This window comes from Thalassophryne amazonica, chromosome 19, assembly GCF_902500255.1.
Source record: "Thalassophryne amazonica chromosome 19, fThaAma1.1, whole genome shotgun sequence".
Taxonomy (NCBI): Eukaryota; Metazoa; Chordata; class Actinopteri; order Batrachoidiformes; family Batrachoididae; genus Thalassophryne; species Thalassophryne amazonica.
The window spans coordinates 38,291,473-38,309,543 of record NC_047121.1 but is presented as its reverse complement, the minus strand read 5'-3'; the positions used below and the strand labels follow the sequence as shown (position 1 = coordinate 38,309,543).

Below are 18,071 nucleotides of genomic sequence, written 5' to 3'. Positions count from 1 at the left end.
GTGAAGTATGGACAACAAGACAACATCGGGACACAGCAGAAGTCCATTACAGGTGCTACACCTCCTCTAGATAACCCTCTCAACTTGGGAGAACGTGTCATCATCATAATTGCCCATGAACTCGCTGGATCAACGCCATCCACATCCTCGCTAGCCATTGTTTACATGCGCTGTGAGACATCAGAACTCTGCTGGCACAGTGGTGTATTCTAGGAAGTGCAGGGAGCCACCAGAGGGATTATGGGAAATGTTAAAGTACAAAATCCTGCCCTGGTGGACAAACCATTATCCTGAGACTACACCCTGTAAATGTAGCGTTGCGACAACAGAGAGAATGGATGTAATGAATGAATGAGTGTGTAGAAAGAATGTGACCTTTTGACCTCTTAAAATAGGTCAAGGTTAGCCATCTTTGAACTTGTCCAAGGTCTGTGTCCCAAGAATGTTCCCTGTGAATTTGAAGACCCTAGCAGTAATAGGACTGGAGTTATGCTGAGCACAGACAGACGCAAAGCCTTCGTAATACCCGATGGCCAAATTTTGGCCTTGGGTAAAAAAAAATCGAATCTATACATTGAAAAAATTTATCAGTGCTGAAAAACCAAAAGGGGTGAGGAGCTCCACATGTTCCCATCAAGTAATTTCTTTTGGCTGCTCCAGTTTCTGCTCAAGGTCCCCACAGTAGATCTGATATGGACCATAATGTTGATTTGACTAACGTTTTAAACCTCGAGCCCTTCATGATGCAACTCCTCTTTGCGATGCAAGCCCCATAACGATGTGGCTTGCACCACTCCATATATTATGTGCATCCTCCTTTTTTTGTTCAACTTGCTTTTTGACATATCTCTGTTCCTTCCGTCATTTCGTCTCTGCTCCAGCCTGCAGTTCAGGCAAAGATTTGCTGACTTTTTGTCATGACTGAGGAGCTCAGATTTTGTTTTGTTTTTTCTGTCTTTCATAGAGTTTGGATTGGGTTCAATCGGTCTTGGTAGCTCTCACGTCTCAACACACTCTCAACGTGATCCTACGGGTTATAATAGACTCTCAGTTGGCTGTGCACGGGGTTGCATCAACGATCGCGGATATTAACATACTTATCACTCGCACAATTCAGTTGCACTGCAAGCTTGGAGTAAACGCACATAATAGATCACAACGAAGACCAGCCAAGACTTGTGAGAGTTGACACATTGTTATGATCTTGTGGATCTTATATAGGACTCAGTCCGGTGTAAACGGGGCATTAGCAAGCATGCAAGTGAAATAGGGTGTTGCGTGATTTGAACATCACCAAGACTCGCCGCACCCTGGCAAGTGCTGACAATCATGTGATGCTGTGTGATATATTTGTGGTAGATAGTGGCGAATTGGGAAACACAAGCGCTACATGCGCGTCTAAAGACCGCAAACACACCCTCTGTGTGAGAGCAGCTTTATATTACACAATGCTTTTCTAATGTTGTTCTTTATAGCCTTCACTAACTGACAGAGGATGGAGGAGATTATGGGAACATTACTGTGACTATATTTGTGTATTCATATACAAAGTTCAGTAAATACAGCCTTAAAGAAAATTTCTGTCAGAGAATCAGATCTGTAATATTTTTTCTTTACTTTGCAAGGTAGGTTTTCTTTTTCTTTATCGTTCTTGAAAAGTCCTCCTTATGACATTACTCACATCAGTCAGTAGTCAAAGCTCCGTGCGTAGAATGGGTTTACTTGACATCTGCATGTCCCAGATTTCTTGTTTTGGCTACTCCCGTTAGGGGTCACCACAGCAGACCATCCGTCTCCATCTCACTCTGTCCTCTGCGTCTTCCTCTGTCACACCAAACACTGCACGTCCTCCCTCGGCACATCCATAAACCTTCTCTTTGGCCTCCCTCTCTGTCGTGGAATTTCTGTGATGATGTCAGCATAAAATGAGACGGGTGACACAAGGACCACTTGTGATAAGGACCTCTCCCATAATAAAAAAAACTAAATCGTAATACAAACATGGCCTTTGTCTAGTCCGGTGTCGCCGACTGAATGGTCCCCCCCTAAAAATCAGTCCGCTTTTGCATTTGTGCATGCGTCATCAGCCGCGGTTCACGGATTATCACCTCGTTTCTGCTTCAAACTGCACTCCAGTCATCATCTATCTCAGTGACAGATATCTGAAGCTTTTGTACAACAATCATTTCCACATCAATTCAGCATTATTTCATCATAAAAGGCGGTGGAAGTGATCAGAGCACCGTGGCTAAACGAGCTGCTAGCTGATGCGTTCACTGTGCGTTGTCCATTTCAAAGCATCACGGAATTTCGCAGAGTTTCTGCTTGAAACAGCCTCGTTTCTGCTTAAAACTGACTTTTGAATGATTTAAGGCAGGGGTGGCCAAGTTCGGTCCTCGAGAGCCACATTCCTGACACTCTTAGTTATCTCCCCACATTCCTGACACTCTTAGTTGTCTCCCTGCAGCAGGGAGACAACTAAGAGTGTCAGGAATGTGGCTCTCGAGGACCGAACTTGGCCACCCCTGATTTAAGAGGTTTTACCTTTATCATCTGATGGTTAATAATCCCATTAATCCATTTGATCACTTTGGCTGAAGAGACTCTCTCTCAGATGAGCTGCGGAGCTCCAAAATGACGCATGCACGGATACAAAAGGTGGACCGATTTTTAAGGGCGGACCATTCAGTCTGCAACACTTGGCCGTGATCAGATGTTTAATTGTGAATTTGGAGAAGCACAACGTGTTATATCAACAAAGACGAATGCTAACAAGGGATGGCCCTAACTCAGTACTTTCAGTACTTTCTGCCCTGACAACATGAGGCAAACATCACTTTTTCCTCTACACTCTCTACTGTAGAGAGGGTTCCAACCTTTAAATTCTTGGGGACCCTAATGTCGGACAGACTCATGTGGACCGACAACACAGCAGCTGCAGCGAAGAAGGCACAGGAGCACCTGCACTTCATCAGACATCTTAAAACGAACGACCTGTGTGAGAAGATGCTGCTGCTTTTCTACTGTTCCACCACTGAGGGCGTCCTTGTGTACTGCGTGACTGCGAGGTACACTGGATGCTCTGTAGTGAACAAAAAAGCAATACACTTTAGATTGCACTCTAAAGCCACAAAAATCACACACGACTATTCACACCCTGGTCACTCACCGTTTGAATTTTTGCCCTCAAGGAGATGTTACATGTGTCTGAAGACAAGGACTAGTAGATTCAAGAACAGCTTCTTTCCAAAAGTGATAATAGTATTAAATTAAGCTAAACTTTCTGATTAAGCAGATTGCCCTGATGCACAGCACTTTACCTACATTATTTTATATTATTTTACACTATTTTTTTTTTACCCACTAAAGTGAGATTGTGTGTGTTGGGTTTTTCATGTTTTACGGTATGTGTTATGTGTCGGACGCAGCCCGGAGAACCGACCAGCGTTTGAAGGACCCAGTATAAAATAAGCAGAGCACGGTACAAAGGATAACAGAGTTTAATGAACATAACAGTGCTGTGAAAAATATAAAAGTGCGCGGTCTGGCGTGGTGGTTTTGCGGTGCGCTCCCAGCAGCGCTAACGGTCCGGAGCCAGAACCAATTTGGACCCAAGGACCCCGCCGACACCCCCCAGGTGGCCGCGACAAACCGAGTCTGTGAAAGAAGGAATCATTATGTGAGTCCACACTCAACACACAGAGAGAACGCTCAAAGGTGCACAAACAGCAAACACTTCCTGGCTTAATTACTAATCAGCTTCCCACCCTGCAGGCATGGAACACCCAGTTCACAAAACTCCACTGCAGTGGAAGCTGATTACACGACCAACATACAGCTCAATATAATAAGGTGTGAGGGACACCACATTTACTGACTGTATAAATGTTAGTCACAAAATCTAACGTACCTCAGGAAGTGTGCTGACGAGCGTGAGACCTCACCCCCTCCTCTTTCACAGACCATGCATCAAACCTGGACGTTCTCTGCATCCACTGATGATGAGATGGCTCCCGAGACGACGATCTCACCCGTCTGGTCACAAGGTCGAGTCTCTGGCAAATACACACTGTGTACTCCAGTCTTAAATGCCACCATGTTCCAATCCATGTAGATGCACCACAGCTGTGAGTCCTGACGAGCCGCAGGTGATCAGCCTCAGGTGATCAGGGTGAGGTCCTGATAAACTCAGCTACACAGCCACTCAGTCCCAAATGCAAGCCACCTGGAAGGAAAAACAAAAGACAGGACAAAAGACAGAAACAAAAAGGCAGCCAGGCCCCCCCAGCCATACAACAGTATGCATGTGTTTGCAGGAGTGATGTCCAAATGGTTGTATTCCTGAGGGTGTGTGTGTGTGTGTGTGTGTGTGTGTGTGTGTGTGTGTGTGTGTGTGTGTGTGTGTGTGTGTGTGTGTGTGTGTGTGTGTTTGCAATGAGGCACCTTTCTGGAGCAGCGCTCCTATTCCGTTATATTTAAATGTAATGACAATAAAAGCATTCTATTCTCTTCTCTTCCTGCCTGGAGGCTCCATCCTCAGCATCCTTCTCCCTATATACCCTGTGCCCTTCCTCTGCACATGTCCAAACCATCTCAATCTCACCTCTCTGACCTTTCCTCCAACCCACCCTACCTGTGCTGTGTTCATTCCTAATCCTGTCCATTGTCTTCAGTAACAAAGAAAATTCCAGCATCTTCAACTCTGCCACCTCCAGCTCCGGTTCCTGTCTGTACAACATAACCTTTCTCTTTTGCTCTTGCAGCTATTCTTCTGTCACAAATCACTCCTACCACCTTTCTTCAACCACTCCACCCTGCCTGCACTCTCTTCTTCACCTCTCTACTCTCCACTACTTTGGACAGTTGACCCCAACTATTTAATCTTATTGACTTTCTCCACCTCTACTCCTTGCAGCCTCACTATTCCACAGGGCTCACTCTCATTGACCCGCATATACTCCATCGTGCTCAGACTGACCTTCATTCCCTCGATGGAAAATTTGCACGTTAGTCAGATGGACCTGGTTCTTGGAGGTTAGCACTCTTTGCCTCCTCACAGCAAAACGGTCTGAGGTTTGATTCCAGCAGTGCTCAGTTCCTTTCTATGTGGAGTTTGTATGTTGTCCCTGTGTCTGCATGGGTTTCCTTTGGACACTCTGGAACATGCCCATTAGGGTCATGGTCCTTTCACTACCTATGACCAAGGCAGTGTCCTGATGCCGTGATAAGGACCTCTCCCATAATAAATACAAAATCATAATACAAACATGGCCTTTGGCTAGTCCAGGCCATGATCAGATGTTTAGTCATGAATTTGGAGAAACACAACTCCAGGTCAGACCTGGAGTTGGTCCCCTGGATCTGAACTGTGGCTGCCCACTGTTCATAAGAGCAGGGATCTCCAAACTTCCTCTGGAGAGTACATGTTTTCCATCTCTCCCAATTATACCAACATTTAATTAACTCAGTCAGGCGTGCTCAGCCAGTTGAGACATGGGAAACACCAGAGTTAATTCATCAAATATGTGTACAGTAGGTGAACATGGAAACCATGTAGGGCAGTACTCTCCAGGAGCCGGGCTGGAGACCAGAATCCCAGTGTTTGGATTGTGTCTTGCAATAATTAAGGTGGGTTCAACGCAGAGGTCAAACTGAGACATTTTGTTGTATGTATGTTCCAAGCCCTTTCTTCCCTTCTTGTGTTTCTTTCAACATAAAGTTGTTTCATTGAGAAAACTGAGTGCTTCAGAGCAATGTATTATTATTCATTTTTAAAAAATTGTCATCCTTTGTGTTTTTAACATGTTCGTATAGCGCATCATTTTCTAAAGCAGCTGTTTCAAACAGTGTGTAGTTTTTCTGAAGAGCACATTTTCATTTTGTCTCGACCATTTCAAAACAGAATACGTTTATGATGCATCTGGTTTATTTACTGTTTCAAATGTTCTATTTGAAACAGCGTTTTCTGAAATCGGAATTTCGTTGAGAGTTTTAAGTGCTGAAAAACAGCATATGATGTTCTGAAACCGTTGATTCACTTTGTGTTTCAGGGACGTTCTTGGGATATTTTGGGCGTCCCCTGTGACCTCCTCTTATCCCGTGCGTCCGTTGATTTGAAAGAAGGTATTAACCAGTCATTTAAGTTTGAACACAATTACTCTGAAGGCTAGTCCACCACTCAGAGATTTACTGAACAGGATTTAAATGTCACAAATTTTGACAGAATTTAAGTTTTACAGAATAAGTGAGATAAGCAAAAACATACCCAGACGTTCTGAGGGTCCCAGGAGCTGCGAGCTTCCAACCAGCAATCTGGTGTTCCAGCAAGCTGACAGCAAGGAGGAACCCTGGACAGTGGGCTGGCATTTAAATTTATACCCTAAGCTGCTACAACGTCTTTCTGCTAATCTTGGGCGTTGTCTTTCGTCTGGGTGGTCTTGAGCCCTCTTTTTCGTGGCATGGTCCTACCCACACGCGCTGTGAAGTCTTCTGATAAGGTTTTCAGGCAACAATCACTAACTGAAAAACTGTCAGCAAGTTACATCACAAGAATGTTTGCACATTTCAAAAACAGCATTCAAACAAATAACCCAAGAGTATTTGAATATATAGATATCATGTAATTAACCTTAACTGTTGTTTACATGTTTAATAAGCACTGATAAATATTGATCACTATGAGCATATGAGTAATATATTCTTCAGCAACAAGCTCTAGTAATATATAAATGATGACTTCTAAACATTAGAACACACTCATGTAACAATATATTGTTAGCTCAATAAAAGATAAATAATATTATGATGATACTGAATGGGGGGAAAAGCACAAAAGGTTAATGCATAGTTTAAGCACATTTAGGATATATTCTTTCAACGTCTATGTTGTATCATTTTTAAAGCAACTGTTTCATGAGGAGTTTTTATCATTTTGAAACCGTGCAAAATTCTCTGAAAGTTTTCATTCTCAGTGCTTTGAATTCGCCCTATTGATGTATCCCATAATCCCTTGCGTGCTAGAGAGTCGCTGCAGTCAACAACATATAGAGAATCAACACGATGACAGTTGTAAATGAATATTATACTACAAAATATATATTTTTTATGATTTTCATCACATTAATAAGAGACTGCTGCATGATACTCTGACAACTTGCTAAAACAATTATAACAAATAATCTGTGTCTGTTACGTTTAATCTGCGTGGAATTTAATAAACGGAAACCGAATTTCAGATATGTTATATATATTAGTCTGGAACAAAGAGGACAAACAGTGTTGTAAAGGACAATAATCAAGACGTTAAACAGCAAACTTTCCTCCAGAACGACATGAACAGGAAGCGATTGTAGCTCACAGCAGCTCTCATTGAAAATAACGGAGAGACAGCCTGTGATTCTCGCATGTTTACATAAAATAAACACAATAACAACGTCTATAAACCCAGAGAATATATTCACGAGAGTTTTAGGCACAATATAAAATAGTTTTATGTTGTAATGTTAATGGTGTTGTCTGTGTGCAGCGGTTAAAGTGCAGCGTGATCAGAGCGTCTCAATGCAGTTCTCAATGTTACTGAGATTTTGCAGCGCGGTGACCTCTCCGAGGTTTTGCGGGATTTGAAACGTCAATAGGGCGAATACTTTTATGCAGTGCATACTTTGCTAAAGCAACTCTTTCATTGTGAGTTTTCAACATTTGAAAGTGCATAATTTTCTGAAGCTCATCATTACCCGCGTTCATCAATATGGCCATCAGGTATTGCGAAGGCTTTGCATCTGTCCATCCGTCCATCCATCTGTGCTCAGCATAATTCCAGTTCTATTACTACCAGAGTTTTCAAATTCACAGGAAACATTCTTAGGACACAGACCTTGGACAAGTTCAAAGATGACTAACCTTGACCTATTTTAAGAGGTTAAAAAGTTACGTTCTGTTCCTATTTTTATGGTATGATCTCACAGACGTTAGCATGGTAGCATCAGTTCCTGATGTCACTAGCTGCTAACGTGCTTTGTTTTTGGCTAAATATAACACCTTTCTCATATATTATGTAAAAGCTAGTGAAAATTGAACACTTCAAAAACTAAAAATGCTGTTTTGTAACCTGATAATACACACAGAGCGTGCATGCTAACTTCAGATAACTCAAAGCTAAATTCCGCTCTCGTCCAAAGCTCATATACATATACACGCACACCCTCCTGCAGACGCTGTTACAATGTAAATATTGCTTATGATTGATTGGGCTTTACTGAACATGTACAAATTGTAAGTAAGACAACAGGATCTTAATCATTAATTAAACAACTGCAAATTATAAAGAAGACAATGCTCATAAGGCACTTCCTGATGTTGCTAGCTGCTAACTTGCTTTGTTTTTGGCTAAATATAACACCTTTTTCATATATTAAGGTAATTTAGCATCGCATTATATTTTTCTAAAGCAAATGTTGCAATGACAATTTCCAGCATTCATAAGTCAAAGTTTTCCTGACTGTTTCAAGTCAAATTTGAGGTAAAGTGGTGTTGACCACATACCATGTGCTCTATTCACATTTTTAGGTTTCCAGTTTATTGTGGGCTAAGTAAAGAAGAACATTAAAGTTGTGTTGCTATAGTAGAGAAGCTTGAATCTTCAACTGGACTGGGTTGCTTGACGTGAGGACGTTTCGCTTCAAATCACAGAAGCTTCCTCAGCTAAAATTCTTGCTCTGGTAGTCTGACTTCTGTCTTGACTCTTGTAGAGAAGAATAAACCAGAAGCCAACAAAAGCTGGAGTTTTTAACCTAACCAGACCCCTCCTACCGAGAAGCCGACTGCTACAGGCTAGTGACTAAACAATAGCTCTAATTAGCACCTATTGTGCTCTAGTTAGCACTCTCCTAATGATGGGATGGAAGTCTCCCCTGATGGCTCCCTTGACGACTCTCCTGATGACGTGAATGACTCATTACCATGAACAAAAGACTGAAACTGCTTTGACCTGAGTACCCCATTGTAAACAGGGGACAAAGTGTGTCTGAGACCCGCCCCCTGTTAAGGCTGGGTTTCAACTGTTTTACAAAGAATGCTTCCTTGACACCTTTCTCAAACAATTTCTTCTCTCTGGCTAAGATTTTACTTCCTTGTCCTCAAACATGTGGTTAGTGTCTTTCAGGTGGCGATGAACTGCAGACTGAGGTCCACTGGCGACCTCTCTGCGGTGCTGGTATAGCCTCTTGTTTAAAGGTTGCTTAGTCTCACCTATGTAGTGTTCATTACAGTTTTCCTGACATCTGATATAATACACTACATTGCTCTGTTTGTAACTAGGGATCCTGTCCTTAGGGTGAACTAATTCAGGAAAACTGTAATAAACACTACATAGGTGAGACTAAGCAACCTTTAGATGAAAAAGATGCGAAGAACACCCGCAGAAATACACAGTCAGCAGCCAAACGGTTTCGCAAGTATGTCACTGAAAAGGGACATGCGCCCAACTTGTTAAGTATCACCGTTATTATTCATTCTTGTTAGTGAATTTGTTTTGAGTATGATGAACATTGGTTTGAACTGGTTAATATTTGTTATTACCGTTGAGTAATATTGACTGTACATGTATGTCACTCATATTCAAATATTCATATCCATTCATATTCATGAATTCTACATGATGCCTGTGCATTATTTCACAAAGATTGTTCCTTAGAGATTGTGCTCATGAAGTATTTTGGACCTGTTGGTGCAGTATGACAGTAATAATAAAGAGTTGAAACTTGAGATTGATTTTTCAGTTTTAGTATGTTTGACAAACTCCCAATTTTCTTGTTTACCATATAATAAAGCCAAGGCCTCGGGGAACCCCATCCTGACCAGGTCCGCATAATCCCGGATACACCTCATCAAAAGTCTAGAATTGTACAGAAGTACAATAATGCACAAGATATGTTAAGAATAAGAAAATTCAGAATTGTGAGACTTTATAAAATATCAACTAGTGGTCCTAAAATTGATCCTTTGAAATAGCTCTCTACTCTTAACACAACTATGCACTTTGATGGGAAAAAATACAGATGAACACCAACACCTCCACGAATCTCTCTCGCTCACACAGACACATACACATACACACACTCACACACTAGCTGTGCAAGTGTGAGTGCATTCCCATGTCTTTTAAGACCAAGGCAATGTGTGTTTAATTCTAAATGACACAGCCTGAGAGCAGGAGAAGCAGGGACCCACATAATTACACACCAGAAAGTACTGTAGCTTACAGTAAAGTGGTGCATGCACACACACACGCACACAGTCCTCTCTGGTCCGGGTGTATTAGCAATGCAGACAGTGTTGCAAGAGCAAAGCAGGGCTCTGAGTAGCTTAATACAAACTAATGTATCCTGACACATTAGCGCTTTCTTGAATTGAGCATCCTCACTCATGGAGACCCACTTTAATCAATCAATCAATCAATTTTTTTTTTATATAGCGCCAAATCACAACAAACAGTTGCCCCAAGGCGCTTTATATTGTAAGGCAAGGCCATACAATAATGATGTAAAACCCCAACGGTCAAAACGACCCCCTGTGAGCAAGCACTTGGCTACAGTGGGAAGGAAAAAACTCCCTTTTAACAGGAAGAAACCTCCAGCAGAACCAGGCTCAGGGAGGGGCAGTCCTTCTGCTGGGACTGGTTGGGGCTGAGGGAGAGAACCAGGAAAAAGACATGCTGTGGAGGGGAGCAGAGATCGATCACTAATGATTAAATGCAGAGTGGTGCATACAGAGCAAAAAGAGAAAGAAACAGTGCATCATGGGAACCCCCCAGCAGTCTACGTCTATAGCAGCATAACTAAGGGATGGTTCAGGGTCACCTGATCCAGCCCTAACTATAAGCTTTAGCAAAAAGGAAAGTTTTAAGCCTAATCTTAAAAGTAGAGAGGGTGTCTGTCTCCCTGATCTGAATTGGGAGCTGGTTCCACAGGAGAGGAGCCTGAAAGCTGAAGGCTCTGCCTCCCATTCTACTCTTACAAACCCTAGGAACTACAAGTAAGCCTGCAGTCTGAGAGCGAAGCGCTCTATTGGGGTGATATGGTACTACGAGGTCCCTAAGATAAGATGGGACCTGATTATTCAAACCTTATAAGTAAGAAGAAGAATTTTAAATTCTATTCTAGAATTAACAGGAAGCCAATGAAGAGAGGCCAATATGGGTGAGATATGCTCTCTCCTTCTAGTCCCCGTCAGCACTCTAGCTGCAGCATTTTGAATTAACTGAAGGCTTTTTAGGGAACTTTTAGGACAACCTGATAATAATGAATTACAATAGTCCAGCCTAGAGGAAATAAATGCATGAATTAGTTTTTCAGCATCACTCTGAGACAAGACCTTTCTGATTTTAGAGATATTGCGTAAATGCAAAAAAGCAGTCCTACATATTTGTTTAATATGCGCTTGAATGACATATCCTGATCAAAATGACTCCAAGATTTCTCACAGTATTACTAGAGGTCAGGGTAATGCCATCCAGAGTAAGGATCTGGTTAGACACCATGTTTCTAAGATTTGTGGGGCCAAGAACAATAACTTCAGTTTTATCTGAGTTTAAAAGCAGGAAATTAGAGGTCATCCATGTCTTTATGTCTGTAAGACAATCCTGCAGTTAGCTAATTGGTGTGTGTCCTCTGGCTTCATGGATAGATAAAGCTGGGTATCATCTGCGTAACAATGAAAATTTAAGCAATACCGTCTAATAATACTGCCTAAGGGAAGCATATATAAAGTGAATAAAATTGGTCCTAGCACAGAACCTTGTGGAACTCCATAATTAACTTTAGTCTGTGAAGAAGATTCCCCATTTACATGAACAAATTGTAATCTATTAGACAAATATGATTCAAACCACCGCAGCGCAGTGCCTTTAATACCTATGGCATGCTCTAATCTCTGTAATAAAATTTTATGGTCAACAGTATCAAAAGCAGCACTGAGGTCTAACAGAACAAGCACAGAGATGAGTCCACTGTCCGAGGCCATAAGAAGATCATTTGTAACCTTCACTAATGCTGTTTCTGTACTATGATGAATTCTAAAACCTGACTGAAACTCTTCAAATAGACCATTCCTCTGCAGATGATCAGTTAGCTGTTTTACAACTACCCTTTCAAGAATTTTTGAGAGAAAAGGAAGGTTGGAGATTGGCCTATAATTAGCTAAGATAGCTGGGTCAAGTGATGGCTTTTTAAGTAATGGTTTAATTACTGCCACCTTAAAAGCCTGTGGTACATAGCCAACTAACAAAGATAGATTGATCATATTTAAGATCGAAGCATTAAATAATGGTAGGGCTTCCTTGAGCAGCCTGGTAGGAATGGGGTCTAATAAACATGTTGATGGTTTGGATGAAGTAACTAATGAAAATAACTCAGACAGAACAATCGGAGAGAAAGAGTCTAACCAAATACCGGCATCACTGAAGAAATCTACAAAACATGCTACACGTCCACATGCAACCAGGCATTCAGACAAAAATACAAAGTCGTCCATAAATGTATCAGATTACGATCAACGGGGGAACACACATTTGTCTCTGTTCCAACTGGAACAATCCATTGGTTTCCTCGTAGTCTCCCTTTATCCCTAGCATCTCTCTTTTTTCTCTCTCTCTCTGTTATCCTCATTTGGTCTGTGTTCCCATTCTCCCCTCTCTTTCTATCAATCCCTGAGTCTTTCTTAGTGTTTTTATTCCGCGTATCTATCCGTCTGTTTCTCTCCCTGTCTCTCTCCTTTAGTTGTTAATCAGAGTTGATTAGGAGCTGAGAGAGCCGAGAGGAGCTCCCCAGTGGATCAATGCCTCTAAATGACCTGCTCAAGGATCCCTTTAGAACCTGCAAAACTCACTCTGATAGCGCACCGAAGCATGAAGGCGCTCATTTCACATCTAACTCACTTCCTGATTTGCCCTTTGGGAGAGAGCTAGGACCGCCGTTATTGGGATCATTTGTCCCAAAGCTAAATATCCCACTAACCAAAAGTGCTTAGTCCAAAATGTCTTCATTCTAGACAATCAATTACTGCCAAGGTGAGGAGGGAAAATGATGAATTTGTTTAAAAAGTTCAATCTGTATGCGCGCGTGCACGTACGCCATCTGAGAGGCAGAGATTGCCCAAAGACTGGTTTTGTTTATGTTTATTTGATTTAAGACATTTTCCTCCCTCTCATATTTACTGAGCTTCAGGATACAAAATTCGGTAACGTGAAGCAGCTGAATTTTCAACGTGTTTGATGTGGTACAATTTCTAGTAAATTGATTGCAGCCATTGATTGTACCCAATACTGCTGATGAGCGCCAACATAAAGTACATAGCAGCTCCAAACACGCGCACACCGCAAAGAGGTTTTGATATTATTTTTTGGGTTTTAAGCAACCTTTCAAATGTTTGATTTACTGAAGATTCTAATCCAATTACATTTTTTCCGCGAATCTGATTGGTTAATCGTGTGAGATTTCAGACCATAAAATATCACATGTACGGTGGCAAAATATTAAAACCGTTTGATGTGTTACTCCGCCCCCTGACCGCGTTGCTGCACAGGTGTCGACAATGACGCTGTCCTGACCTGAGGCCGGCAGAAACTAGTGCAGTGACGATGATCCCAAAATGCGTGGATTTGATGGATTTAACTGCTTTGATTGATGGACCATGGCTTTAACTCAGTGCAGGTGACGAGATGGAGACACCTGTGGGTGTGCTCACAGAATTTCCAGTTTAGCATGAAGACGCTGTCGCGGCAGTAAGCTTTGATGAGTCGACCACACCCTTTCACAATGATTCGCCAACTGAATTACTTACAGGAAAATAAGCCATGCAAACGATGGAATTGGATTAGAATGGGAATAATCCTGTTGTTTCTGATGATTTGTGGACATTCATGATGGATTTTGGTAAAATTCAATTTGCGACCAGTCATCAGACACAACAGAGTTATTCCCTAAATGGCTTTAATTGATTTGGAATTTTGAAGGACGATGTAACGTAAAGGACACTCATTAATCCATTTTCCACTATTTTCTGGGGCCTGGAGTTCCAGTGCATCCCTTTCTCCATCACATCTTCTAGCTCCTTCTGGAGGATCTCACAGTATTACAATTCCAGATAGGAGATATATATTTTCCACAGTATAATTCCAGATGGGTTTTTTTTTCGTAGTTTGGGAGGTCCAAACCTCCTGTGCAAATCACACATTTGATATTTCTATTATTCCTGTCTTACTGTATGTGTGAGGTGTAAACACGAGCCAATGACTTCAGGGAATGACTGGATGTCTTTGGTACAAGGTCTCTTCAGGGGATCCTTGGGTACTGCTGGATTGACTCTGTATCAAACAAATGGTTACTTATGGTGACTAAGATGAGGAGTATCACTTGCATTGTTTGGGGTCCTCAGCTTAGACATTTTGGCTATGTGGTGCATTTCTCTATGCATGATCCAGCACATAGGTGCTTCAATGTTGAGGACCCCAGTGGCTGGAGAAGGCCAAAGGGGATTCCCGAGCTCCATCTGGCTGTGGCAAAAAGTGAGTCCCTTTGGCTGCTCCCTTGTTTGCACTCGGGGTCGTCACAGCAAATCCAAGGTGGATCTCCATGTTGAATTGGCACAGGTTTTACGCCAGATGCCCTTACTGACGCAACTCCACGTTACATGGAGAAATGTGGCAGGGGTGGGATTTGAACCCGGAACCTTTTGCAGTGAAACCAAGCGCATTAACCAGTTGGCCACCACCCCTGCCCCTCCATCTGGCTGTGGCAGATAGTCAGTTATTTTAGAGACGTGGGGATGCACCGGTTGGAGGCGGTGTTGTGGCTGCAGTGAAGCGTGGCACCTTCACATGCTCCCAGACCTGACCTATAACTCTGAAGAATCATGCCTATGAATGGATGCCCATACTCAAAATGTGAGGAAGATGTATTGCCTCTTACTGGTCTTAATACTGTCCTGACCTGAAATAGCAGAAAGAAATTCTAGCATCTGTCATAGTGCCTCAACATTTTTGTTTTAATGTTGCACTCAGTCAATCACTACCAAACACGGCCAAGCAGGAAAGTAAGTTGAAAAAATGTTCTGGCCGTGCTAATGCCCATGTTCTTACAGACTACATTTGCAGAGGTTTTTACTCTAGTTGCTATGGGGACCACTATCCATCATGCAGACTTTTTTTTAGCGGTTTCTGATACTTAATAAGTATATTTGTAGAATGCCAGTGGACACCACTACTGTTTCCATGTACTGTATGTCCACTGCCTTTAAATTTTCCTTACAAGTTCTTCTTTGGTCACTAGGCTACAGCTATCTTATAAGATGGCATAGTGTAGTCTGTTTGCACACTATGGAGGTAGTAGACCATCTGGGTACTCTTCGACTACTACTAAATACCTATTGAGTATTCAGACTCCCCACTGATTGCGACGTACTGCTTTTTGCCGACTGTATAGTACGCTACTCTGAATATTTGGACGTAGCCACAGTATGCATTGAGTGGAAAAGGAAACAACCAGACACACACACTCATCTTCAACCGCTTAGTCCAATCAAGGGTCGCGGGGGGCTAGAGGCTATCCCAGCAATCATAGAGCGCAAGGCGGGGTACACCCAGGACAGGACGCCAGTCTGTCGCAGGGCCACAAACAGACAAACAAACACATTCACACCCACTCGCACACCTATGGACAATTTAAAGATTCCAATCCACCTAACCCGCATGTCTTTGGATGTGGGAGGAAACCAAAGCACCCGGAGGAAACCCATGCAAACACGGGGAGAACATGCAAACTCCACACAGAAAGGCTACAGGTGGGAATTGAACCCATGACCTACTCGCTGTGAGGCAACAGTGCTAACCATGAAGCCACCGTGTTGCCCCGGAAACAACCAGATATTTGTACATAATTATGATTGACTAGGAAATGTATGAATTCAAGCACTTTTTTCCTACATTTGAACATTACCTGCTTTTACTTCACTAGTTCTGTGCCTCAATGTGAAAAAGTGGAAAATTGCAGGGATGATTGCCAGAATACATACAATGCAGTGTGTATGTATCGTGCTGTTTCTTTGTCGCTACCCTATAACCCAGTTCTATTCATCATACCAACTTCTGTGATTCACATGTCAGCGTAACTAAGTGGACATTAACCACAGCCGCCTCTATACAGTAGCTTAAGGCAGTGGGATAATAATGTGTGCTCTGCACTAACCCATGACCTACTTCTGTTTCATATTGTGCAAGAAGACCCATCAAAGCCCTCTGATTAGAAACAAGCTTATTCCAATCATGCTAAAATAATCATTTCAATGAAGCATAGCTCACCAAGCTTTATTAAATTGGAATTCTTTAGTATGTTATCTTTAGTCTTAAGCACAGGGATGACTATTGATTTTTTTTCTTTATTTGTTATTTTTCTGTTTGTTGAATTAGTCTCAAATACCCTTAAGGAGATTATTATCATTTACTGCAAATGTGCCCTCTAATGGCTAAAATCTGTTGAAGTATCATTAATCAACAAATTGGTTCTCCAAGGGTTGATGTTCTGTAGTTGAATGTGACCTATGACTCTTGACAATAAAGAAATAAGTCTTCCAAAAATCCCAGTTAAATATAATGAAAGTAATTACATTTTAAATAAACTCACCATTTATGCTGCATAAGCCCATCAGACAGCATTTCATTATACTGCAGTAAACTTTTCTTCCACCGATTTCATCTCTGCCCGCTGTCGACGCTATGACCTGTGAATTTATGGTTTTGCTTTATTCTGTTCACAAACAAATTTTAAATCACTCTTCCTTTGTGTCTTGCAGGTTCTGGCATGGAGAATACCGAGTAGCAGTGAACATCAATGATTATCTAGACATTTACTGTCCTTACTATGAGGGTCCTCCATCCCATGGACGTATGGAGCGCTACATCCTCTTCATGGTCAACCACGAGGGCTACACTTCCTGCCAGCACAGGATGCGTGGCTTTAAGCGCTGGGAATGCAACCGTCCCAGCGGTCCTGATGGACCCCTGCGCTTCTCAGAGAAGTTTCAACTCTTCACACCTTTCTCCCTGGGCTTCGAGTTCAGACCTGGACATGAGTACTACTACATCTGTAGGTTATCAGCTATCAGTAGGTTATCAGTGTGTGTATTAGTAGTATTAAACTGTGACTCCAACCAGGACGACATGCTATGCCACACACCCTGACACTGTTTGCACCCCAGTGTATTTGTGTCATAACTGGGTTAGAAGGTAAAAAATGTGCACCACTAATAGGACATACCTACAAGACAGAGAACACTATGGTGCCTAAAAGAGTAGGTTTCCACTGCAAAATTGGTAGCAATGGCATTGTTCATTTTGAGTGAACGCACACCACACAGTGTGGACCACCTCAAGCATGTTATGCCCGCAAAGTTCCACTCAGGGTCATGGCCAGTGCTTGGCATAGGTCTGGTCTAACTTACACAGGTCTTCTGCAACACGGTCCAGCTGGGACTGCAACACAGTCCAAGCACAGAAAAGACAAAATACTGATGAGTCCAGTTTTCTTTGGAGTGAGTGCTCACTTGCTGACTGTTCATATTTTTATTATTACTACTTGGACAATACAGTCTTTCATTTAGTCACAACATTTAGGTCAAAAACTGGTCTGGTTTTTCACCTTATTGATGAAAGTGAATCATGCTCAATGTGCACAAGCCACAAAAAAATTCTTCTTCGTATCATGAAGTGTAGTATAATTGATTAATAAATCCGATATTGCAGAAATTATTTAAGTGGGGCAGGTTTTATATAGCATTATATGGGAATGTGGGGTGAAGTACTGTAATTATTACTTGGAATCCTCAGTATTTTGCTGCTTTCAGACAGCATGCATTTATATAGTTTGTACTTTTTACATTGTGTAAAATGATCCATAGAAATTACCTCAGGTTGTATTAATATGTGAACACAAGTGTTTAAAAGGAGTTTTTTTCAGTTTATAAAGAATGGACGCATGTGATGCATTTGGCACCTTTGTGCATGCAAAATAGTCCAAGGGGCT

General features: G+C 42.0%; 1 protein-coding gene across 1 annotated transcript in view; it reads left to right on the top strand.

Annotated features, from left to right (window-relative positions):
- The window catches only part of efna2a (ephrin-A2a), a 255,598-nt gene that overhangs the window by 189,973 nt on the left and 47,554 nt on the right, over positions 1-18,071 (top strand). The window contains exon 2 of the mRNA XM_034195458.1: positions 16,843-17,135. Within this exon, the coding sequence (XP_034051349.1) occupies positions 16,843-17,135 (293 nt within the window). The remainder of the gene's footprint in view (positions 1-16,842; positions 17,136-18,071) is intronic.